The sequence below is a fragment of the Ailuropoda melanoleuca genome, chromosome 5, assembly GCF_002007445.2.
Source record: "Ailuropoda melanoleuca isolate Jingjing chromosome 5, ASM200744v2, whole genome shotgun sequence".
NCBI classification, from domain to species: Eukaryota; Metazoa; Chordata; class Mammalia; order Carnivora; family Ursidae; genus Ailuropoda; species Ailuropoda melanoleuca.
In genome coordinates this window covers 37,056,668-37,082,021 of record NC_048222.1, presented here as the reverse complement: position 1 = coordinate 37,082,021, position 25,354 = coordinate 37,056,668, and the positions used below count along the sequence as shown (strand labels likewise).

The following is a 25,354-nucleotide window of genomic DNA, read 5'->3' as shown; positions in this document are numbered from 1 at the left end:
CCTCTCCGGAGCTTGGAGCAGGGCAAAGTCTCCCCGTGTCACTCTCCAAATGCTCAGTCATGAAATTGTGGTTGAGGTGGTCAGACTTGCTCAGAGTCTCCTTTTGTCCCCTGGATTAGCTGGGGTTCAGAGTCTTTTCCCTTTGCCCAGCAATAAAACACGATTGCCAGGGCACCTCGGTGGCTCAGTTGGTTAAGCATCTGCTTTCAGCTTGGGTGACGATCCCAGGATCGTGGGATCGAGCCCTGTGTTGGGCTTCCAGCTCCCTGGGGAGTCTGCTCCTCCCTCTCCCTCCGCCACTCCCCCTGTTTGTGCACTCTCTCTCTCTCATTCTTTCTGTCAAATTCATAAAGAAAATTTAAAAAAACCCAAAACAAAACACGATTGCTGAGAGCCCCAACATGTCAAGTGTAATGTAGCTTCCGTGCAGTCACCCTTGGGTCAGGTGTAAAGTGATGAGAAAAGTGAAACTAGAGATAAGTTCCTGCCAGTGAATGCTTAACACCCTCAAATGTGCATGTTTAATGTGAAGCCGTACCTTGTGATGTCATCTGGGAATTTTAAACATCTAGTGTGTCTTTAGGATTGTTTGGTTCCTATTAAGTTGTCCTCTATGAAATACCAGAAAGTAAATATTTAGTAAATGCAGTCCTAATGATCTCTCCCTGTAGACTTTAAAGATAAGGAAGGGTTTTTTTTTGTTGTTTTCTTTTTTTTCTTGCTTGCATTGTATGAGGAAGTTAAGGTGACAAGCCCCAGTTAGAAATAGAGACTCTTAGGGTCTTTTAGAGCAGACACCAATCTTCGACATCTACTGGTATAACACGCCAGGCCAGTGGCTAGTGTGGGGTCTTACTTGGAGTCCATAAACAGCATTGACATTGGCGGTGGGGTCAGGTGTTAGGCTGTGGGTCAGGGACACTGAGATGAATGCAAGCTCTGGCACTCAGTGGCTCACAGGCCAGTGGGAGAGACTCATAAGCAGGTCATGACAAGTAGAGAGCACAGTCACCCCTGCACAGGCTGGGAGGCACTCTGAAATCCCCCTGCAGTGGAAATGAGCCTGGCTTGGCTTCCTGGAGAAGTGCAGGAGGGTTTTCTAGGGAGGGCAAGTGACAGGGGTTCCCAGAGGGGCTGAGGAGCAAGAAGGGGACTCTCGGGGGACTTCTCGGTAGAAACAGATGTGTTTCCTGTGATCGGTGGCTTCCCCTGTGAGTGTGCCCTCCAGAGCAAAGGGGCAGCATGGGGAGGTCTCTGTGGTTTATCCACACCCCTGCGCTTTCTCAGCTGTGGCTAAAAATAATGAGCGCTCAAGGAATCAAGTAAAATAGATTTCTTCTTCATGGAAGTTCATGGACGGCCAGGAGTTGGAAGCCAATGAACTTGAGTCTTGATAAGGGTGCCACGGGGGAAAGAGAAAACCAAATCTCAGTCCCTCCAGTGCCTGACGGGACGCCGTTAAAATCATTTTACTAGCCATTTCTGGGGTTTTGTATTATTATTTGCTAAATGCATTAACAAACAAGACTCTTTATGCTGTTTGTCGGATGGCTGAGGTGTCTCTCTCCCCACCTTCTTCTCTTAAGCACTCAGAATTCAGGCTTTCTCCCTCAGGGACACGGACACTCTGGCTCCTGGTGAAAGGAGGCTGGAGTGAGTCAGCTGGTGCAGGGCGGGGACGGGGTTATGACTTTAAAGGGCTTCACTGCCAAAGGAGACGTGATCCTGAGTTTAGACAGAGTGCACTTAACGTTGTGGGGAAAAACCCTTGGGGCTAAAAGCAGCTTTTAGCAAACACCAATGCGATGAGTTCTGGTATCAGTGACTCTCTGGTTAATTTCCCTGGAGTGGGACTGCCTTCAGACAATGGATTTGTCCGTGTGGAGTTGTTTCTGTCTCCAAGTAAGTGCAAATGAAGGGAAGATGTTGGACAAATCCCAAATATAGCTAAGCTCTCTTGAGACAGGATCTACTTCTATCCCATTTCTAGTCTCCTATTGAGTGAAAGAGGAGCTGACAGACAACCTCCTGACTGTACTTTAAGGAGGAACTTAATAAATAAATGGGCCAGGTCAAGAATTCAGAACAATTCTGTAAGATGTGAAACTTGCCAGGAACGATGGGGTCATTTACGGGATGGACAGGCCATCTAACTGGGGGCTCAACGTAAATTTCTCCTTATCATGAGGTTATCACCAACCTCTTCATCTGGGAAATATGTGTGGTGTCAGCACTTTTTTGTATCAATTTCTGCTTTCCATCTCCTCAGACCACTTGGGATTTCCCATAGAAAGTTCTCTTACTGACTTATTCTATCAGTGGCCTTTCATAAATACATATGAAATACTTATGTGAATATATGCGAACATATAAATAGTAAAGATATTTTTGTATGTACAATATTTACATGTTTTGTATAAACATATTTCATGTATTTTCATATTTCTTCTGTTTAATTTGAGTAACATGCATATATATAAGCCTTAGAAGTTGAGCTACCCATATTAAATAGTATCTTAAGCTATTTCACAGTACTCACGAGTTATAATTATTTTACAGTTTCTAGATTGAAATCTACTTTGTTAAATAGCCTGGGACTCTTGCAGTTACCAGATAGAAGCCTTTGCTCAGCTGATTTTAGGATCATGTTAAACTCCTTGAAGATATACATGTGAGTCAAACAGACACACACATATACAGGAGTTGTTCCCAGTTGTCACTTCGAATAATTATAAAGAGTAGTGCAAATAGTAAGAAACATCACAGTGGCAGAGAGAGCTGTATCCCAGTCCCTCTTCCTGGATATAATTGCAATCAGTCATTTTTAATTTTTAGCTCCTAGGGTCATTCTCCCCATTAACTCTAATAGCATACTAATATCTCTGCTTCTTGATACGTCAACTTCAAATTTTCTGTTAGCTCCCCACTCCAAAAGATGAAAAATGACCCCCCTTTCCTCTCACACTGCCCATCCCTACTAGCCATGTTTTTTATTTTCTGTTATATTTTTAATTAGATATAGTATGTAAATAATTTCTATTTTCTTGATTTATCCACATTAGGGAGGATCTGTTAACTCCTTGTTTTGCAAGATTAGAAACTTAGTGCCCGGTTTGCCAACTTCTTCTCATTGCATTACATGTTCCCACTGATGTATTTTTCTCCCCAGGGCCTGTAAAATCCCTGCAAGAGACTATTAACTAGGGCTTCTTCTCTGTCTCCTGGATAGTCACAACACCTGACGCACAGTAGTCGGGGTACAATGAATATTTGGAATTTCTCCCCCTGTCCTGGCAGATAGCAGAGGGTCAAAAGGCCACTCTTACTAACATGATCTCCAAGGTAGCAATTAGAGGGGAGTAGAAGTCTTAAATGTTTTAAAAAGTTTACATTTGGCCGTTTGCTTTCTGATTAGTTAGGAGAAAGATGTTCTTGTTTAGATCCTCTTATAGGCATAGAAATATATAAATCTAAGGAGGGAGAAATAAATAAGCACTCCTGGGATAGGCCTAGATTTGTATGAACATTTATCCAGAGACTTAAAAATATGTGGTTTTTCTGGGTGAACAGATAGGCTTAGTCATCTTAATATCCATTGGGTCTTTGATGGATGTACTGAATGAGAGGAACACCTTTCTCCAGGAGAACATTATGAACTTGGATGGGGCAAAAAAGGTGTTTGAGGACTAAGAAAACCTCAGGATTCTGGAGGGGTTTTTTGTTGTTGTTGTTTTAAATCCAAAACCTTGACCCGACTCCTACTGACTGTCCAGAGAACGCTAGGAGTGGTAGCAGGTGGCAGGAGTTTTTGCGAGGTTGAATTTGTGCCAAGTGACTTGAGAAAACAGATATGAAACATATTTGAAAAATGTGCTGGATAATTTCTAAGCAATTTTGATCCATGGTTGTATTATCCTGCAGCTGGAAACCCAACCCCCTTTTTCCAGCTGGGGAAGAGAGAGGAGGACATTGCTCAGAACACCTACCTGTCAGGCACTTGAAGCTTCTGGAACTGCTGGGGTTATCTTTGATATCCACTTAGATTCCAGCTCAGCTAGCATTTACTGAGCATTAGTACGAGCTAGAAATTTTAATGTATTACTAAGCCAGTCTTCACAAAAAGTCCCTGAGGGATGGGAGTGCCGCGGAGCTTGCTACCGACATGCAGTAATTTGGGTTTAGAGAAGTGAAGTGCTTTGCCCAAGGCCACATAGCCACTTTCCCCTAGCAGTTCAGGGATGTTAAATACATCATATGTTGTAGGCTGGTCTCTGGTCTTTTGATTGAATCCAGAGCAATGCAAAGGATAAAAATAATGCCTGTCTGACCCAGGCAGACTTCAAGGTCATGTTCCATGGTACCACCTTCATTGGGGATGATGCCCTTCCCTTGACTGAAGAACTGAAAGTAATTAATTATCAAGAGGTAAGTATGCGATCACCAAGAATGGCCTCTTGAGTAATGAAGTTAGGTGCAGGCACTTGTCATCTCACATTAACCGGGGTCTCTAGGAACATAGCCCGAGTTTCCATAATACTCTTTGTAACTCATAGCAACCCTGGGCAGTTGTCTAGATGGAACATTGGATAGGGTCTGAAGTGCTTTATAAGGATTCAGCTCATTATATTAAAGTACATCTTTATTCCTTTTCCCATAAGAGACCAGTGGAAACATTCCTCCCTCTTTTGGGTGGAAGGAAGTCATTTGAAGGGAGATTATCTCCCAGAGGCATTACATGGCGATGAAACTCCGGGCTTTGCTCACCCCATCCTGCGTGAGCCTGGTCTCTATCTACACGGCTCTTTCCCTGTCCCACTTTTCTGGCCTGAAGATTATAAGAATCTGTGTCCATGGAAAGGATTAGTGTCTGCAGGAAATCTGCCCAAAGCCAACTCACAGTGTAAACTAGAGACAGCTACTGATAAGGTGAGGGTGAGTCAGTCTATGGCATCAGGAAACAGCCCACTTAAAATGTAACAAATGTAAAATGATCTGTAACCTGGAAGTTTTAACTTCAGAGAGTCTGTTAAAATGAGAGGAGATCGTATACTGATAATAGTATGACAAGTACAAACAGATGTAACCCACAAAAGACATGAAGCCGCGTTTCCCTGGCCTGCTTGGTTTTCATCCTCAATCTGCACCTGCCTGATCTTTACAGCCAAGGCCACTTCACCAGGCCTTGCAGGCTGAATCCGACCTCGGCCGCTAGGACTTCTCGGGCAAGGCGTCAAAGCCCCCTTGTCATAAAGCCCCCCTGCCTCAAGAGAGAACTGGGCCAGGCTCAGATATAAAGAACTTGTTGGTGACCTGGGACAGGGTGCCCTGAATGATCCCTCACAGGTGACTGGTTGGCTTGCCGGATGCATATGGATGGAGTAAGAGCATTAGTGGGGCATCAGAACATACCCTAAGATTATAAACGACAAGCATGTGTAAAGCTGGCAAAGGGCTAAAGGGTTTGGAAGGGCTTAGTAATGATACATGTTTGTTTCATAAAAACTACATATTTATTGCAGAAAAATTAGACAATGCAATACACAAAAAGCTTTCTTGTGAAAAGAAAAAAAATCTATAACCCACCTTCCAGAGATAATGCCTTTAACCTCTCTTTCTCTGTGTGCACATGCACACACACACATGCACGCACAGTTAACACTTTTTTTTGCTTAGTGGGTTGTGGACTCCTTTCCATGTCATGAAATGTACATTTATATCATCAAGTACTGAGCAATTCAGAATGATTCTACAGATCCATTGGTTCATGGTCCAGCCTCTTGGCATATTGTGCTGTTGGAAGAGAAAGGGGTTAAGCAGACTGGCTGAGTTTTTGTGGTCTGTAGCTTCTAATTCTGATAACTGCCACCAGACTAATTAAGGGTGGCCTCTGGCTGGAGCCTCACTGCAGAGCAGCTTGGCTTTCCATAGGTGTGGCTATTTGAGGAACAGGACATTTGCCCACTTGTTCTGGTCTGTTTCCAGTATGAAAAAATGTAACCCAGTAGCTAATCTCTAGTTTCTGATTAGGGCTAGAGTGGGTGGTCAGTGCTCTGGGCTCTGTCCCTCTGTCACTGTGACCTCTGGCAAGCTGCGCCACTTCTCCAGGCCTCATTGTCCTCATCTCTAAAGTAAAGGGTTGGATTTGATTGTCACTACTCTAACACTATGACTGCGTGTTAACTAACACAGAGTAAGACTGAGGCTCGGGTGTGGCCTTTCACTGCTGCTGTAGTCTGGTGCCAGGCTGGCGGGGCCAGAATCAGCAAGGGAGTTCTTCAAGTATGTATTCCTGGACCCTTTCCCTCCCCTCCCACTGGGGTGAGGCCTGAGAATCTGTATGTTTAAAAGGTTTTATTTATTTATTTATTTATTTATTTATTTATTTATTTATTTGAAAGAGAGAGAGAGAGAGAGAGCACCTGCGAGTTGGGGGAGGAGCAGAGGGAGAAAGAATCTCAAACAGACTCCGCACTTAGCATAGAGCCTGATGCAGGGCTTGATTTCACAACCCTGAGATCTTGACCTGAGCTGAAATGAAGAGTCAGATGCTTAACTGACTGAGCCACCCAGCACCCAAGAGAATCTGTAGTTTTAACAAACCCCTTAACGATTCTTTCTCTTTGCAAGGATGGTGACTTCTCCAAGTCACCCAATGGATCACATCCTCGTCAAACTCTGGTTCTGTCCTAAGGGTGGTCAAAAAGATCTCAATGCCAAATCGTTCATGGAGACAGCTGGTGTTGCTGGACGCCAACACGGTTCTGGCTTGGGGGCTGCTGGCAGCCTGGCTTCCAGAGCCCAAGGAGACAGGCTTCCCCGGCCTGTTGGCTTCTCACTGATGGTCACAGCTCAGCCCACCCTGTCTGTCCACCAGGCCCTTTTTCCCCACCAGTTTCTACCACATTCTGCTTCCCATGGCTTCCTGCTCCATACGGTTTGGTTCAGGCTACAGCAGTATAATGACCACCGAGGTGTTTGTAGCAGCAGCCTCGCCTGACTGTTCTTTATCAAGCAAGAGACACTTTTCCTTCACCAGGTTTTATTCTTCCCTTCGTTCCCTCCTCTTCAAAAGACCTGATACATACCATAGATTTCTCTATAAATCCTTCAGGACTTTGAACTACCTTATTAGCGGTTTATTCCAGAGACTTCTTATACACAGGGTTTTTAATATTTAAGGGGTCAGATTCCTTTTCCTCCGATTATTAAAACACACACACACCCCTCCCACACTTAAGTAAGAGCGTACTTAGGTTTTAAAAAGGTAGATCATGCTTTATCCATGATTTGAATTAGAGATTCTGATGTCATTATTATATTTCATATTTATTTCTTTCGTGTCACACTTTGCTCATATTTATCATTTATAAATAAGAAAGAAAGAAACCACAGGGAGCTGGATATTTTCTTTGAGTAGTGTAGTGTATCAGAATTACCTGGATAATTTGATAAAATATAGGTTCCTGGACCTCATCCCAGACTTACTGACTGACCATCCTTGGGGGAGGGAAGGACTTTGCATTTCCCATGAGATCTCTGGGTGATTCTTTTTCATGCTGAAGGCTGGGTACTGTGGCGTTAGATGGTGGAGAGAGTTTAGACAAGATGGGACAGACGCTGACATGCAGCCTGGTGGCCACCAGACCACTTAGCCTCAACTCCAGCCTCTGTGCCTCAGTTTGCTCATCTGTGAAAAATCTGCAAAACTAGCGGGTTGGCCTCATTGGTCACTGTGAGGATTAAATGCATTAGTAAGTGTAATATGTTTAAAGCAGTACCTGGACATGGTAAGGATTCTGTACATGCTTGCTGTGAGTATTATCCCACGTCCGGAAATGGCACGAACAAAGTCGAACAGTTGGAAATGGATGGCCTTTGTGGGGGAGGTGAGCAGACCAATTTGTCAGGAGCAGAAGGTTTTGGTTAGTGGTTTTCAAATTACGGAGCAAAAGCTTAACCTGGGGAGCTTGTTAAAATTTTAGTGTCCTTCCAAAGATTCTGATTTAGTAAACTTGGACTGAAGCCTTGAGATCTGCATTTTAAATTTCTGATGCCGGTGATCCACACAGTTTGAGAAACACTGCTGTTGGTGGAGGAGGGCTGGAGAGGTCTCCTGGGGTGGGGCTGGGGCTATGAAAAGATGCAGAAATTAACTGCATATTTAATACCTGCTTTATTAGGTGTGTCCAGAAAGCAGTCGAAGTATCCGGGAGGTGCAGTGCGCATCCTACAACAACAAGCCATTCATGGGCCGCTTCTATGAATGGGAACCTTTTGCAGAAGGTAAGACTAGACCCAGCCCTGTCCAGAGGAGTTATTCTTGTGATTCCCCAACCCTGTTCCCTTCTGCCTGATGTTGGAAGAATTGGTGTGATCCTGATTCGAGCGGCAGTAGGGAGCAAAGTATGGCCCCAGGATGCAGGAGAGCCAGCAGGCAGTTTAGCTCAGAGGACCCTTGGACCATCAGTCAGGCAGATGAGGCATTGATAGAAAAGAGTGGCATCTGAGGATGACCAGGTGAGTGGGACAGAACAGCGTTTGAGGAACTGGGGGGAGCGAGAAGTCAAATCAAGGTTGTGAGGATTGAGTGGACAGTTTCCCTTTCCCTTGGTTCCTGCTCCACGCTTGTGTGGTGGCTTCAGAGGATGCATAGGGTTGTAGAGTTGCCAGTTGTTTGGCTTTCGTGTGTGTGTGTGTGTGTGTGTGTGTGTGTTGGGGGCAGGGGGGGGCTTTGCATGCTGTTTCCAAAGCTGAAATGCTATAGACAGGCATTGTCCTTGGTACCAAGGTTCCTGCCATTTCAAAATGGCAGCAGATCTGATGTTGATAGAACTTGGTAATACTGCTCTGGATTCCAGAGTCACTTTTCTTAGTTGAAACTGAGGTGATGACACGCCTTTCTAACTGAGAGGTATTACATTTTGGGAGATTCTTTCCATTACAGAGAAAGTGGGCTCCAAAGAGAGGATGGGTCAACCAAAACTTGTGGGGTTAAGTACTGGCAGTCAAGGTGACCAGAGGGGAGAGTCCAGCCACCCTCAGTGTCCACTGTCGGCCCAAGGCAGTGGTTGGGACCCCTGGTAGTGGCCAAAACCCAGAGTGCAGAGCACTGCCGCCACATTCAAGAGCTGGAGAAATTGTCCTGGGAGAAGGCTCCATAGTGATTTCATCACAAAACCAGTGCCTGCGGAAGCCAAACTGTGGGAAGTCGTGTCTCAGTGGGGACCCTGGGGGAAGAGGGAGGCTGATATCTGCTCTGAAATTGGATGCAAAATGGCTTTTGTCTGTGCATTTTCTTCAGAGGAGAGTCTGTAGCTTCTTGTGGATTCTCAGAGTGGTCCTACGACCTCAAAACTGTTAAGAACTCACTTCACTAAAAATTTGGGGTTACCAGATCCAAACAGGAAGGAAGAAGAGATGAAGCATAGAGTCAGTTGGATGCAAATGTGAAGCGGCCTGAGAGGCTGGAGGGCGAGCTCGGGAAGGATGCCTGCAGTGAAGTTTTGATGCCGTGAATCAGAGCTTGGCAGTGGCCCTTTTCATTCTGAAAAGCATTGTGTTAAATGCAAGCTGGTATCCTGATTTGGATCTCAGAACAGGAAAAGGGCATGGGTGGGAGACCTGGTGAAAGATGCATGAAGTATATAGTTATGTCAACAGTATTGTCCTCGTGGGAATTTCTTAGTTTTTATAAGTGTATCATGGTCTTATCGGATATTAACATTAGGGGAAGCTGGGTGAAGAGCATACAGGAACTCTGTATGATCTTTGCAACTATTCTAGAAGTCTAAAATGATTCCAAAGTAAAACATTTTTTAAAGGGCATCGTGCTCCCAGCTAGGTCTTAGATGCATTCTGATGAAGATAAAGTCTAAGAGTTGCTCTATATGGGTGAGTAAGAGTGCCCCAGATTGAAAGGTGTGCTTCCTAGAACCTCAGAATGTGTCCCCATCTGGAGACAGGGTTACTGCAGATGGAAGGTGTTGAGGTCCTCCTGGAGTAGGGTGTGCTCTTAATCAAGTAACTGATGATCTTATAAGAAAACAAGAAAGGACACAGACTTCCAGGGAGAGAGCCAAGTGACAATGAAGGGAGAGATTGGGGTGATATGTCCACAAACCAAGGAGGCCCAGCAACCACCAGAAGTTAGTAGAGGCAAGAAAGGATCCTGGCGTAGAGCGTGGCCTGCCAACACCTTGCTTTTGGACTTCCAGCCCCTAGACCTGAAGTCCTGAGAGTATACTTCTGTTGTTTTAAGCCACCAAGTTTGTGGTATTTTGTCATGCAGCCCTAGGAAACTACTAGAAGGAGGAAACAACTAGGTTCTGGAGTGATTGAGGTCTGCCCACATGAGTAGATCAGAAAGTGGGGGTGGTCTGAGCAGCAGCAGGGGAGGCCCAGAGAGGTTAGGCATGGATCTCCGGTGAATAAGCATCTGATGAGTCCTGGTCTACCTGAGGCTGTGCTTCTCAGCCCTAGCTGATCACTAGAATCATCAAGGAGCCTTCCAGAAATACTGACGCCTGCGCTCCGCTCCCAGAGACTGTGATTTCATCGGTCTAAGGTGCAGCCTGGGCACCAGCGTTTTTCTAAAGATCCCAAGTGATTCTGATGGGCAGCTGGGGTCAAGAACCTCTAATCCCAGGGTAAGGCAGGACGCCAGAAGTGGTGGTGGCTCTAGCCTAAATGAAGAGACAGAATCGTGGCTGTGTTTATAAACTGTGAGAGATATTGTTGCGTTAGAACCGTGGTAGTCGTCAGTGAACATTTAGAGAAGAGGTAACCCAGGCCTTTGTCTGAGCCACACCCGCGCTTTATTGCCAGTCTTGGATAATAGCTGCTTTATTGGGAATACCTGGGAGGAAGGGTGAATTTTTCCAGCAGGGCGATGTCTACTCCATTGTTTTGCCTGGAGCTGAAGCACAGGGCCAGACCTTGTCTGCATAGTTCAGGCTGGTCATCTGCCAGCCATGGCTGTCCAAGGCCGCCTGCTCCTGTCAGGCCTTCATAGAGCCAGGTCTCATATCCAAAGCCCTGCGTATTGCAAAGAATTCTTGCGCTGAAGTTTTCATGTATTACGGCTATGTGCTTTGCATGTCTGCTATTGTCTGGTTTATGATAGATACTGCTTCTTTTGTTCCTTGGTTTTGCCCTGATTTGTGCTGGACTTGAAGTATGAGGCCTGTGAGATTTTTTTTTAACACTTGCTTTAACATATGTAGACAGAGAGAGAATAGCTTGATAGTTGATGATAATAAGCTCCTTATACTTATCACTCAGTTTCAACAGTTATCAGCTCATGGCCATCTTTTTTACATATACCCCACCCTCTCTTCCCCACCCAGATTATGGGGAACTGTTTGAATTCAAATTATATAGCACTATTCCTTGGTAGATATATTAATTAGAAGTCTTGGTTGTGAGTGACAGAAACCCAGTGGAAAGTGGGGATTGGGATGCAGAAAAACAGCTTTTTCAAAAATCATTACATACTTCTTGATCATAAGCCATAAGATTTTGTATGAACCAATTAGAATAGTGGTGTTTTACAAAGTAAAGGAAAATGCGAAATAGCAGATTAGAGAAATCATTTACCGTCTGCGATGTGTTACTCTGTCTAGAAGATTCAGCATTCTTTGAAAATATTTACCGACATTAATATGTCTCAGGTGCCCAAAAGAGGAGGAGCCCATGGTTCCTGATATGGCATTTACTTTGACTTTGTTTCCATCATTCTTTCTGCTACTAAGATTGTTTTCTTGATTTTGTCCTTCTTCCTTGTAAATGCCTCCCAGGCTGACCTGCGGGAGGAAGGCGCTCTTAATGCTTCCGCAGGGTGCTCAGACTTCCCGGCTGGATTTTGCATTGGGCTCTTGGTTTTGTTTGGATGTCTACCGCTATTCGCATGTGCCTGCTTAGAGAAACAGCTGCGCTCACTCAGTCCTATGCCACATAGAATAGTAAAAGCAGACTGCACTCTGATAAACACATTAATTTTACCACATGCCTCGGCTTCAGCCTTTAGTCACATTTCCTGGATATGGCAATCTCTCCCGAGATAATGCCTCTAGGAATTTTTCTCAAACTCCTAGACCTCAGATTGTAGAGATGATGGTGTTAGAGTTAGGGTGCCTGGGACAGCAGAGTTTTATACCTGTTGCCCAGTCCCCTTTCACTCTCAAAACCATCTGGGACAATAAATTCTGCCGCCAGCCTAGCCAGCATGAGCCGCAGTAATTGAAAGACTCTTGTTTGGATGCTGACAGCGGGGAAGTGGTACTGTTTTCATGATTAGGGTGCTGGGGTTGGGCAGCACTAGGGGCTGGAGTTTTGCCGGGTCGCTCTGGGCTACCCAGCAGCAGGTATCAGTCTTCATCCGTGAATCAGGAGACAGCTTTGTGTGTGGGTAGCTTAAGTCCACTTTGTGGCCCTGAGGGCTGAACTCAGCAGAGGGGAAATCTAGAAGCCAGAGGTGAGGAGGAATTAGAGTTGGAGGTTGCCGACCGGTCATAGGATCGGGGCCGCGGTATCTGTCAGGATTGCCTAGATGGTGCTCAGTAACAGAGATCCCCCCAGTCCCAAGGACTTCACGAAGCCCCGTTGGTCTCTTGCTCGTGCTACACGTGTAATGGAGTATGTGTTCTGCTCATTCGGGGCCCCAGGCTGGCAGAGGCTGCCTGTCGCCCTATGCTCCCACGGAGGCGGGGTCAGGGAACAAGTGAATCATGCACGGATTCTTGAAGCTTCTGCCAGAAGCCACCCCTGTTGTTTCTGCTCACATCTCATTGGCCAGAGCGAGTTGCCTGTCACACTGAACTTCAAGGGCAGCAGGGAGGTGCCATCCCACCCTGTGCTCAGAGGAAGAGAAATGGAGTATCTGCGACCTGCCCTCACGACTAGCGCAGGCAGGAAGCTGTGACACAATCCCCCAAATGCCTTCCTTAGACGTCCAGGGGACTTCGATCAGGCTGCTTGCAAGACTCGTCGGTTTTGCTCCAGGGAATATTAAAGGTGCCACACAGCCTGTCATAGGCACAGGGCCCTGAGCCATTGAGCTCAAGTTCTTCCCCTTGAGAAGAGCTCAGAGGTGCAGAGATGGAACATTGACACCCAGGTACCCAGGTGCCCAGGGGTGCTGCTGCATCCCCCGCCGGTCCCACAGGCTGCCCTGGCACAAACACCACGTTCAGGCATGGGGCAAGGGCTGCCAGATAAAAACACTCACAGTGTTATCAAAACTGTGGGATGTGAGGTGCAAAGGCTTGGGACCAAGTCCTGCTGGACCCGGGATGAGGATGCTCATGTTTTAATGAAGCAGCTTCCTTCCCAGGTACCTGCATGCTCACCCCTGCAGCCCACCCCTCCTGCAGAGTCTGTAGTCATTATGAACCTTTCCAGGTGGACAGGACAGGCCGTAGGGAAACAAGAAGAGTATTCCAGTGATACCCTAACAAGATCCGTTCTCAGGCTCTCTTATACAGGTCTAGGAGTAACTGGCAAGACTAGGACATATGTATTTGGTGTATGAATATATCATTGAGGACAAAGAGAAATCCTGAGGGCAACCTCTTTGTGAAAACAAAACAATGATTTCGGTTTTATACATGTTGAGTTTGAATGGTAGCAAGATGTCGAGCAGAAAGTTGGGGATGAGACACTGAAATTTAAGGATCATCGACCTGTATTTGAAGTCATTGGCCTTGGTGTAATTAAAGCCACCAGAATGGATGAAACCTTCAAGAGAGCATAGAATCATAAGGACAGTGACGTCAAGGAGGCAGCTTTGCAGTGTGTCCGTATTAAAGAAGCAAGGAAAAGAGGCTCAACCATTAAAGAGGGCTGCAAGGGGAAGGCATCATAATGCCATGGTGTCATCTCTTGCATTAATGAAGTTGACCATGCTTTATAAAGTTCTCTTATTACATACACCACAGTGAGGATCAAATAAGATAGTAGAGACTGCTTGTCTTTATTGAGCACTTACTACGTACCAGGCACAGTTGCAGGTGCTAGCTCATTTAATGCCCACAATAACCCTGTGAGGTGGGTCCTATTATCAGCCTCATTTTACAGAAGAAACAAAGGCACAGAAGGGTTAAATAACTCGCCCAGGGTTGCCCAGCTAGCAGGGGATAGAGCCAGGTTCAAACCCCAGAGTCTGGCTATGGAATCTCTCCTTGCAATGCATATGGAAGCCAAGAGAAGGAGTTGTACAATTGTGAGCATTTAAGACCAGTCTTTGGGTACCTGTTTTCACGGTAAAAATTAACTGAGTAATTAAAGTTTAGCTTTTCTTATAAAGCAAGATAGGGAGAGAGAGAAAAGAGAGCGAGTGAGCACTGGTCAACACAGCTGAACACTGCAAGAGGTCAAAGAGAGAATGAGAAGTGAGAAAATAAAACCATGGTAGGCTGTTGGGAATATGACTGGGAATTTATAAAAAATTGCCATGAAAAAGGAGAGTGTTTGCTAGTTTAAGGAGAGAGAGAAAGGTTTGTTTGGAATGGTTGAGAAACAAGGGTGTGTGCAGATGGAAAGAATGAAGCTCTTGGAGAGGGAGTCGGGGGTTAATAGAATGGTATCTATGAACCTACCCCGTCCTAAAAGAAAAATAGGCATTTTCTTTTTCCCCTGCAGAAAGTATATTATTGTTTCTCTGCAACGTATTATAATAAGAAAGCTTCTTCAGCATTTAATAAAAATTCATTTATTCAAGAGAAATGAAAGCAGTCATATGTCCATAAAAAAGATTTGTTTAAGAATGTTCATAGCAGTGTTTTCCTAATAGCCCCAAAGCTGGAAACAACCCAAATATCCATCAACAGAACACTGAGTAAACAAACTAAAGTACATTCATACAATGGAGTATTACTCAGCAGGAAAAAAGAACACCCTACTGATATGTATAAAAACCTGGATGAATCTCAGAAACATTAAGTTGACCAAAATAAGCCAGATGCAAGAGTACATTCTGTCTGATTACGTTTACATGATGTTCTAGAACAGGAAAAGTTAGGCTGGGGTGATGGAAATCAGAACAGTGTTTGCCTATGAGAGTGGGGGGCGGTCAGCTGGAAAGGGACATGATGGAACTTTCTAGAATATGGTGATGTTCCTTTCTTTCTCTCTCCTTTCTCTCTTTTTATTTTTCTTACTCTTTCTTCCTGACCATGGAGGAACAAGAGTTTTAGGGAGAATAGACTCAGATGCATAGTATCATTTTTAGAATCATCTAGAATTACATAGGGCTTTTTTGGGCCTGGAAATCCTCAGATAGGTCCAGAAGCTAGACATCTGTATTAGTTAATATTCTTTTTTTGCAAGCAACAGATACGCATTTTGGCTAAGTCAAAACAAAAGGATTTTTTTTGGAAGAATATCCAGGAGGTCAGAGAATCAACAGGAAGTGTGCAGAACCAGGCTTGGTGAAGGACCGAAATCGAGGAAGCTCTGGGGGTCCAGGTGGATAGAACTGATGGTCTTCCTTGCATGCTACTGCTGCAATGGCTAAGTTCCAACAGGTTTCTCCATCCAAGATTCAAAGCCCTGGAAACAACTAAGCTTTGTTGGCTTGGTGTAAACCACATGCCTCCCACTTGGACTGAGGGGTGAGGGGTGGGTCCCCTGATTGACAGTCCCACCAAGACTGTACACAGTGGGGGGTGGGGAATTAATTCCCCAGAAGAAAATCCAGATGCTGAACTAAAAGAATGAAGGGCGGATCCTGAATGACCCCAACCAAGGTCCCTAACAGAAACTCATGACAAGTCAGGGTACCCACCTGACTTGTCAACTCTCATTTCATCCATAGGCTCACGGGGCTTCTTAATACTTTGAGGAATTATTGGAATTGGAATATAACATACGGGTATCACTCTTTCATTCTTGTGATGTTTACATTTCCAAAGATTTCTACAAATAGGCCCCCTTATGTATGCATGACCTGTAACTGTGTGGATCCCCCTTGCTCCTAGACATTCTGCTAACATGATTCAAGTTGACCAAGGAACATTTACACAGGGGCATGGAAAGAGGCTGGGGTTCTGTGGTGCCCTTTTCACCCCACTGCGTCCTGTGTCGGGGGTGATCTCAGGGAGACGTGAAGGGCTAGTAGTGACTCTTCCTCCCACCCCCAGTCTCCACAGTCTGGGTCACTGGGCTAGCCTTCCTGCTCCCCAGCAGGATTATGTGCATGTGGAACATGGCTACTTCTCACATCCTTGCTGTTTTTCCCTCTCTCTCTCTCTCTCTCTGAAGAGTAGGGAGAATGTAGGAATGGCACAAATAAGAATCACACCTCCCTGTTCATCTTTTCCATGGGAAATTTAAGATTTCTAAAAGGAAAGATTGTTTGAGGGAGAAAATCCTCCCTGCTCTAGGGTCTTCCAGAAAGTGTAAATGGTTCCTGTAAAAGCAGTTTTCTTTCCTGGCTCTTGAGCCAGTGTCATTCTGAGTAATTAGTAAAGAAGAGCCTCAGGGTACATTTCAACATCTAGTGCGCAGATTCATCTGAACATGGAATAACTTTAAGGATTTGAAACCTAGTGTGGAGCTTAAACCCATTGCAAAATAGTAAATCATGAGACTCAGTCCTATTATCTCTCTGTTCCCAGAAGCTCGGTTTTCCACAAAGAGGGTCTCCGTCCTATAGTATGGCTGGGGGTGGGGTGGCGGGGTCAGAGGTCACTGCTGTGTGCCTATTCCACAGATGCAGGAACTGAGTCTCAGGGATGGATGGTCTGCCCCAGGGCGCAGAATCAGATAGAAGTATCAGATGAAACAAGGACTTACATAACACAGCCCACTGGGCTGGGAGCCGTGCTTTGCCGCAGGGGCTCCACTCTGTGTAACCAAGCTGGGACAGATCTCTTCCTCTAGAAACAAACAAATGTGTTTTTACAGCAAGACTACCAAGACTTCTCCAGGAAGTCCTGGGACTGTGTCTTCGTCCTCTGTTGCCCCCCTGAGCAGAGGGGGCTTGTATTATAAATTGGTAGGGGCATGTCCTGAGGGAGCAGTCGGGACGTTTTGTTGCACCTTGCGTGGACATTGAGAAATTAGCTCTGGGAAGACATCGAGAGGTTTTTAGACTTGGGGGTTTAAGGGCTAGGAAGTAATCAGTGAATATACAGTTTATACTGAAGTTGTAAATTCAGCCTGTCCTTTTCATATTTATTGAAGAAATTCTCCCCCTATCTGCATAGCCCCTCCCCCACAGCTATTAAACTGCAGCCATACCTACCTGTCCGTCTCTATTTCTTAGACATCTCAGTGAGAACATTCCATGAATCAGTGGGCCTTGTTTACAGAGGATTAAAGGAAAAATCTGTGGTTGGCGGGAGGAAGGGAGAGCCCGTGCATCAGCACTGCCTCTTTCCCCAGTCTGCTTTATCTGCCTCCTCATACTGCCTGCACTGCCTCAGCACACTCTTGTGATGCCACCATTGTTTACCCAGGAATGATGCTTATTGCCTGGCTACCCTCTGGAACCACATCGAACGAAAGGCCCAGTTTCCCCCTTCAGATATTTGAAAGCAGCCACCTTGTCCCCCGGGACCTTGCCTGACCAGCCCGTTGAATGCTTGTTTCCTCCCATTGATCCCGTAGGCGTTGGGGCACGTGTTTGTTTATCAGTGTGGCTGTGCTCTTTAGAATACAGCACGTGGGTCCTACCAAGCAGGTCTCCTAGCCTGTGCCAGCCCTGGCCCTGGCTGAATGTAGCTGTGCTGTGCTGGACTCAGGAACGAGGGTGTCATTGCATGGGCTAGTGATGTCTTGCACAGGTACGGAAGGGAGATGGCCGCGCATGTGCTGCCTTGTTGCGTCTGCACCATTTTCCAGTCTTTCGAACTGTGGCTACATAGGTGCCAATTAACCCTTTTAGTTGCTTGAAAGTTTGGGATGAGTCCCTGTTCTTTATTGAGCAGAAATGAGGTTCTTGAAGGCTTCATAAAGTGTACCAAGCATTGCACAAGTGTTACTACAAATGCCTGTATAAATCTTCTCTAATAAGGGAAACGATGCTAATAAATGTGTTGGACGCATATCGTTGTATGTTATTTCTAAAATATGTTCACATTTAACAAGTAACTAAAAACCAAACAATAGGTAACTGCTTATAATTTTCCAAGAGAAGACTTTAGGATAGCTGCAGTAGTTGGGGACAGGCCTGATTTCCAGAATGATCCTTTATTTTTTTATTATTTTTTAAAGATACTATTCATTCGAGAGAGGGAGCCAGAGCATGTGCAGGGCAGGGAGGGGCAGAGGGAGAGGGAGAAGCAGACTCCCTGCTGAGCAGGGAACCTGATGATGATGATGATGATGATGATGATAATGTGGGACTCGATCCCAGGACCGTGGGATCATGACCTGAGTCGAAGGCAGACACTTAACTGAGCCACCCAGGAGCCCCTGGAATGATATTTTAAAATAGGGGTATCATTTTAAAATAAAGTATCATTTTAAAATATCATTTTAAATATCATTTTAAAATGATACTTTAAATTAGGGGTTCCTTCAGCGGTTCAAAGTATCTAGAGGTGGAGGAATTAAATCAGGAATAATTTCTAAAAACTGGATTTCCTGCTATCTATGTATTAAATAGTTTTCATTCTGTTTTTGGAATTGTACTTCCTGTCTGTATCTGAGACTGTCTCCTCCAGCAAAACAAAATTGCAATAGAGGCAATTATTTGTGTCTGGATTATCCTGCTTCCAAACCCAGCTATCTTCAGCCTGAACTGCGGAGAGCACTTGTCATCAGATACAGAGTTCACATGCGTCATTGTCACACCTCTTCACTGCAAACCCAGGCTGCAATAACAGCTCACTATTTGAGATCCTTTCAGTCACAATACTCTGCCACTGAGTATATCCTGGGATATGTTTTTCTTTAAGTTTACTAATTGTGGTATATATTATTACCCTGAAATATAAGGCTTTTGTTCATTCACAACCATTTCTGTTCATGTGGGAGAAATGTCTGGATTTTTACTTGACCCTCTCTTTTCTGTTCTGGGTTTGTCTCTTCTCCATTCTTGCCCCTGATGGCGTCCAGTGATCTCTGGGCAGCCCACTGAGGAAGATGCACCTTTCTGGGCCTGTGGTGCTGGGACTAAGACGGTGGAGGTTCAGTAGCTCCCCCAGGGCAAAGCCGAAGGGGTCATCACTACTTCACGATACCGGCTTCCCCCTGTTCAGCTCACCCTTCCATGGGCCGTGCCTAGTTTTTTTAATCTGGATTTTTTTTCATTCTCTGCATTGAGGTGTCCAGATACATACACACCACCACTCCACCCAGCAACCGCTGTGAAGAAACCACGTCGGCCCTGTTGCCAGACTTGTGTTTGGATATGTTTAATTGGCCCAGAAGTAAAACAAGGGCCCCGTATGAATTCTAGTTTGGAACTAAAGGCGGCAAAAAGCAGGGAACAGTTTTGTAAATGGAGGTGATTAATAACTGAACAGCAGCATTGGATTTGGTCAACAGAATTTCCAACTCAAGATTGCTCCTTAGTAATTAATAAGAAAGGCTTAGGAAAACAAAGTTCTATGTTATGCTCAGTTACTTTCTTTTCTCTTAAACCTTGCTACAGACAGCATTTCACTGGGAGGCGAGGAGAAGGGTGAGTGGTCCCTGTCTGGGGAGGAGGAGACTAAGCAGCATCAGGTTAGGGGTGGAGAGAGCCAGCTCTGGCCGGGGTCAGAGGCGTGAGGCAGACAAGCCGTGCCCTTTCGTGAGGCTGGAAGTCAGCAACAGACAGAGCAAGAGACTGGCAGGGCGACCATAGATTTCACGTGGTTACTAAATTAACTTTTGTTTCAAAATTTTGTGGAGGGAGCCCTAATTTATGGGACTGAGTCAAGTTTTGTCCAGGGGAGTGATGTGAAGTTTGGGTTAATCCCTGAAACAGTTTTCATCTAAAGGCATGCTCTAACAAATGATGTTTTTGTTTTTGTTTTGCTTTGTTTTTAGATTGAGCTGCCTGTTAAAAATAGGTCAGATGTAAACAGGACAGTGGGGCTTTCGGTGTGGGGGGAAACTTACAGGAACTGGGATGAGATGTCTGCTGCGATCAAGAGGCCTGCCTGTCACAGGGAAGGGGAGAAAACGGAGAGGAGGGCTCTTGCCTTCCAGTCCATACAGGTTACTTCTCGATGCCAACTGTTAGAAAGGGAAGCAGATCAGATGCATACAGCCCCCTTTCCACTTGTCCTTAAGGTTACGTAAATACTCCTCACGTAAGAGCTTTGGCCCTTGTCCGGTGAGCGTGTAGCTGTGGGCGCCTTGGCGTACTTAATAGTGCCCCATCCATCAGGCGGGATGCCTTTTCCTACACCCGCTTGCCGAGTTTGTTTAAGCTGGCTCTAGAGGTTGTACAGAGAGCAGGAGCAACCTGCTTGCAAACCCTCAGTGAGAAATGCTACCTTTCAAAAGCCCTTCAGCATGTTCTTCGGATTCAGAGGAGGACTCAAGCCATTGACATTTACGATGGTTATCCATTCTTCTCCTGAGGCTGTGCTCATGACGTCTCCAGGCGGGGAGTGCCGTGGGACGTCTGGGGTATCAGCTCCCACCCTGGCCCCCTGGACCCGTGGGGCTTCTGTCTTTGGAATCAGCTAGTGTGGTGTCCTGCCTCCTGGGCCCTGCCGAGGGGCTACCCAATGGAACTGTGCTTCAGGACCAGATGAGTTCTTGCAGAACAGGACGGTGCACCTTTTCTCCTTTAAAAAATATTTTTTCTGCATCATGTTGGCATTAATTTATGCAGCCACCTTTTGTTCTGTGTGAGAGAGAGAGCCTTGGGGAAGCAGGAAGAGAGTGGGCAAAGGACACAGCCCTAGAGGCAACAGCTCCAACCTCCTTGGACCACAGTCAGAAGTTACTTCCTCCTCTTGTGAGGATCCAGTGACTTGATGGGTATAAAGCACATGTATAAATGTTGCAAAGTCCACTACTGATAACCGAGTGCCTGCTTCGTGCCTGGCATCCTCCAGGTGAAGTCTGGAATGGTGAGGAGGATGGGGCATATGCAGATGTCAGGAAAGGCATTCCAGACAGTGGGACTAGCGGGAGCAAAGGTGCAAGGACAGAAAACCCAGAATGTGTGCGGGGGAACATCAGGGACTGTATTTTGGCTGGAGTGAAGGATGTATAAAGGGAAGAAGAGCCAGGTAAGGTTGGGCTAGAAGTTTGGGGCCAGATTATGGACGGCCTGAAATAGGAGGCTAAGGAAATTGGACTTCATTTTACAGGCAGTGAGGAGCTATTGGGGTTTTTTTAAGTAGGGGAGTAACTTGATCAGAGTTGAGCTTCAGGAAAATTAATCTGGCAGCAAAATGCTGGAACAAGAAGGGGTATAAATAAATAAATAATTTGAAAATCTGGCAGTAGTATTTTCAAATATGTTCTGAAACGTATAAGCTGTATATTTTGAAATGATAATGTCTTTCTTGTTCTTTTTTTTTTTTCCTCCTGCACGGCAGCCAATTTTTTTTTCATCCTCATCTTTCTTTCATTTCTCTTTCTGTCTCATTCACCCATGCTTTCCCTTTGTCCTGCCTGTTTTTCGTGGTTAGTGGTGTTTTGGGTGGGGGTTTCAACTTGTTCAAGCTTTTTCAGTCAGAGGCTGAGAGTCTCAGGACAGTGCTTGAGAAGGTCCAGCTGTCAGGCTCTGTGTCCAGTGTACCAACTGTGACCCGGTTCCATTCTGAAGGCAGAGAAAGCATCCAGCTGTGATTTTCACCAACCCCAACCACACAACGTATAGGTATTTGAATGAGTAGGCAAATTCCTGTCGTTCATGTGGCCAAGGTTTTTATAATCACATTTTCTGGACTCATCACCAAAATGGTCAGCAGAGTTTTGAAACTCTTGGGTTAGCAAGAACAGTGGGATTTCTATGGATTCTGTAGATATGCCCCTCCCCCCCGCCCATGCAAACTTCATAAATATGTTTAGATCCTAGGTGTTCGTGGGTTTAACTTGCAGGTTCGTGACTCTCTGTGAGTTCCCCTGAGGGCCTATGGCACAAAGTTTGACTGAGATATGGCTCTGAAAAGTTATCTTGCAAGATACATGTACAGAGAAGGGGCATTTAGCTTTGCTGTTCCCTACTTACTTGTGCATTGGCAATAATACTCATTAATTAATTAGAAATTTTTTTTTCTGTGAAAAATGGCAGCCAAGTGAGAGATATACCTCAAGTGAAATGTGAAAGTGTGATTCATTTGTAGTGTGTAGCGTAAGGCTCAGAACAGGAAATTTATGTGACTCTCCATGGAAATGTGATTCGCAAGAAAGCTAGGAGCCTCTATAAACATTTTTGTATTTGTGAATCTGGGAATTCAAGAAGGTTCCGGATGTGTGCCTCAGGAATGTCAAGAGTGTGCTGTAAATCCAAATTCACAAAACAGATAAATTGAGTGACTATTCAGATTGCAAAATGATTTTTCATTAACTATTTATTGCTTGTTTACCTTAGAGAAGTCTTTCAGTAAATGTTGTTTGTATTTGATTTACAGAAATTCAATGTACACAACTGTTTCTGGATAAATGTATTATGTTAAGTGGAATCTCATTTTCATAGCATTAGGAAATTTTAAGATACTCATTTCTCCACTTGAAAAATTAATTTGCATCGATGAAAGGTTTGTTCAGTAATTACCAATTTGTTTTTTACCACAAGAAATTTCGTATTGATGATTCTAATTTTCAAAGCTGTTTAATAAAGATTCTTCTTTGTTGTGCTTGGTCATTACCATATTCACTGTCTTTTGGCTTAAAATGTAGAATAGCCTTTAAAACCCTGACTCTGATGGTTCCCTGCTTTGGGACCAAAGGCCTCAGATTCTCCATCAAGAAAATAGGGATAATAGTAGTATCCCCTCAAAGGTCTTTGGAAAGATTAAGTGAAATAATCCATGCATCTTGCACCCAGTATGTACTCAGTAAATGTTAGCTATTATAGTATTACTCTTATTTTTCCAGTCCCAGAGATGAGATCGGTTAACTCAAGCTGAGAAGTTTTTTTATTTTCAAATGAATGTTTTTTATTCAATTTCTTTTTTTTTTTTTAAAGATTTTATTTATTTATTCGACAGAGATAGAGACAGCCAGAGAGAGAGGGAACACAGCAGGGGGAGTGGGAGAGGAAGAAGCAGGCTCCCAACAGAGGAGCCTGATGTGGGGCTTGATCCCAAAACACCGGGATCACGCCCTGAGCCGAAGGCAGACGCTTAACGACTGAGCCACCCAGGCGCCCCTTTTTATTCAATTTCTGTTCCGTATCTAAACTATTGTACATTTCCCCAAATGAGGAAGTTTTGGGCATTTCACTTAAACTACTGGTGTCTAGCAGTATCAGGAGATGATACCATTGATGAAAATAGGAAGATACTATTGTTTGGATATTTTAAAATTTGTGTTGAATAGTAGGTTCTGGTTCTAGACAGCTTCCCCTTCTTTCTTGGTGTGATAATATTTTGAAAACTTAAATTCATACAAATAAATGTTGGGGTACTGTGTGGAGGGGCGGAGATGCCCAGAATGTTGCCAAAGAAGTGTTTCCATGCTACATTTTTAGGCTGCAGGTGATAGAAGTTTCAGTAAGTGGTTCTTCTTGCTGGGAGTTCTATAATATGGTGGACCCAAAGCATTTTTGAGCTCAGTGATGGAAAAAAACTGGTGTTCTTTGTTTTGAGCATTAATGTAAATAAACTATCCCAAAGAGACATAGTCTCTGGGATCCATGCTCTTCATATAACTCAAACTTTTTTTTGCTGGAGCAGCCGGCCCTGCCTTGCAATGGTGAGCTGAGAGATTTCAGCCATGAAAAAAAGTTTCCTAAATAAGTCAGCTTGTGAATATGAAAATAATTCAGGGTATCCAAGTCTTTTCTCTTTATTTTGAGGAAAATTATTCCTCCATTAAGAAAAGCAACAATTGAATATTTAGTGTAAGAACACTACCCATGATCTATTCTCCCCTCCCCCATAGCTGGGATTCAACTGGGTAATAGAGCTTTTGGGTATACTTTTTATTACAGTGTGTCTAGAAAAGTCGAATAGTCCACTGAGTGCATTGCATTCTCTCCTTTTACGAGTGAGCTGTTCTCTGTGGAAGCCCCAACATTTTAGGGCACATTCACCGGCCCCCGTCCTGGCGGCCCTTCTTAATGTTAGGCATGGTCTCTACCTTTTCAGAGACCTGAACGCCATCCTTACTATGAATGGAATGGGATGAAATCATCTTCCCTTATTAAAAATTACTTTTTCAGATATCCCACAGCTAAGCATTTTGCACATTAACAAGCCTTTACAACAACATTATTAGCAGAACAAGTGAAGACCATTAAATGCACTAATCTTTCATGCCAAACTTCTCAGCTGGCTGGAGGGTCCCTTCACTGCTCCTTCACGTGTGTCTGAAGTGTGTTGTTTGGTTTTTAGCCTGGCTATCTCTTTTTGATCCAAACAAGAAAAGTTTATGTGTACGTATCAGGGCGTCGCCAACGTGCTCTTCATGGAGCTTTGTTCACCTCCTAAGGGGTTTCTGAAACTGACCCCAAAGGAAACTTCAAGCAACTTAGTGCTTCACGAATCAGATTTTCCAATGGATTGTTCCAAATCCCAAATTCTCTGTTAATTTGAAAAAAATCTGGGGCGCCTGGGTGGCTCAGTCAGTTGAGCATCCGACTCTTAGTTTCAGCTCAGGTCATGATCTTACAGTCCTGGGATCGAGCCCTGCATCAGACTCTGCGCACAGCATGGAGTCTGCTTTAGATTCTTTCTCCCTCTCTGCCCCCTCTGCCCCTCCCCCATCATGAGCAGTCACATTTGCATGCGCGCGCTCTCTCAGATAAATAAATAAATAAATAAATAAAATATTTTTTAAAATCCTAGTGATTTTTCTTTAAAAACTTGCATAGTTTTTTAAAATAAATATCATTGCAAGAAATTATTTTCGCAGCTGAAAGTCAGATTTTTTTCCTACCACAATTAAAAAAAAAGTCAGGTTTAGGCCTGTTTGTATCTCTGCAATGGTCAACTTTCATTTGACATATACATAGGACGCATTGTTAAAAGTTGACATGTACATATAAGGGCATCCTTTGCATTTTAGATTAATTGTGACCTGTTTGCTGTAAGTTGGGTTTGGGATCATCCTGTTTTTGTTGTTGTTGTTTTGCTATTGTTATTATTATTTCTTGTCGATTTTATAGTGAGAAAATCTCAACTTGTGTTGATTTCAGATCATTTTGATCTGAAAAACTTCCAGGGACTCAGTCCCATGACCCTGAGATCATGACCTGAGCTGAAATCAAGAGTCCGGTGCTCAACTGGCTGAGTCA

At 44.5% G+C, this 25,354-nt stretch overlaps 1 protein-coding gene across 1 annotated transcript in view; it reads left to right on the top strand.

The window, feature by feature from the left end:
- The window catches only part of LOC117802444 (thrombospondin type-1 domain-containing protein 4-like), a 181,015-nt gene that overhangs the window by 9,658 nt on the left and 146,003 nt on the right, over positions 1-25,354 (top strand). The window contains exon 4 of the mRNA XM_034661695.1: positions 8,181-8,283. Coding sequence (XP_034517586.1) covers positions 8,181-8,283 — 103 coding nt within the window. The remainder of the gene's footprint in view (positions 1-8,180; positions 8,284-25,354) is intronic.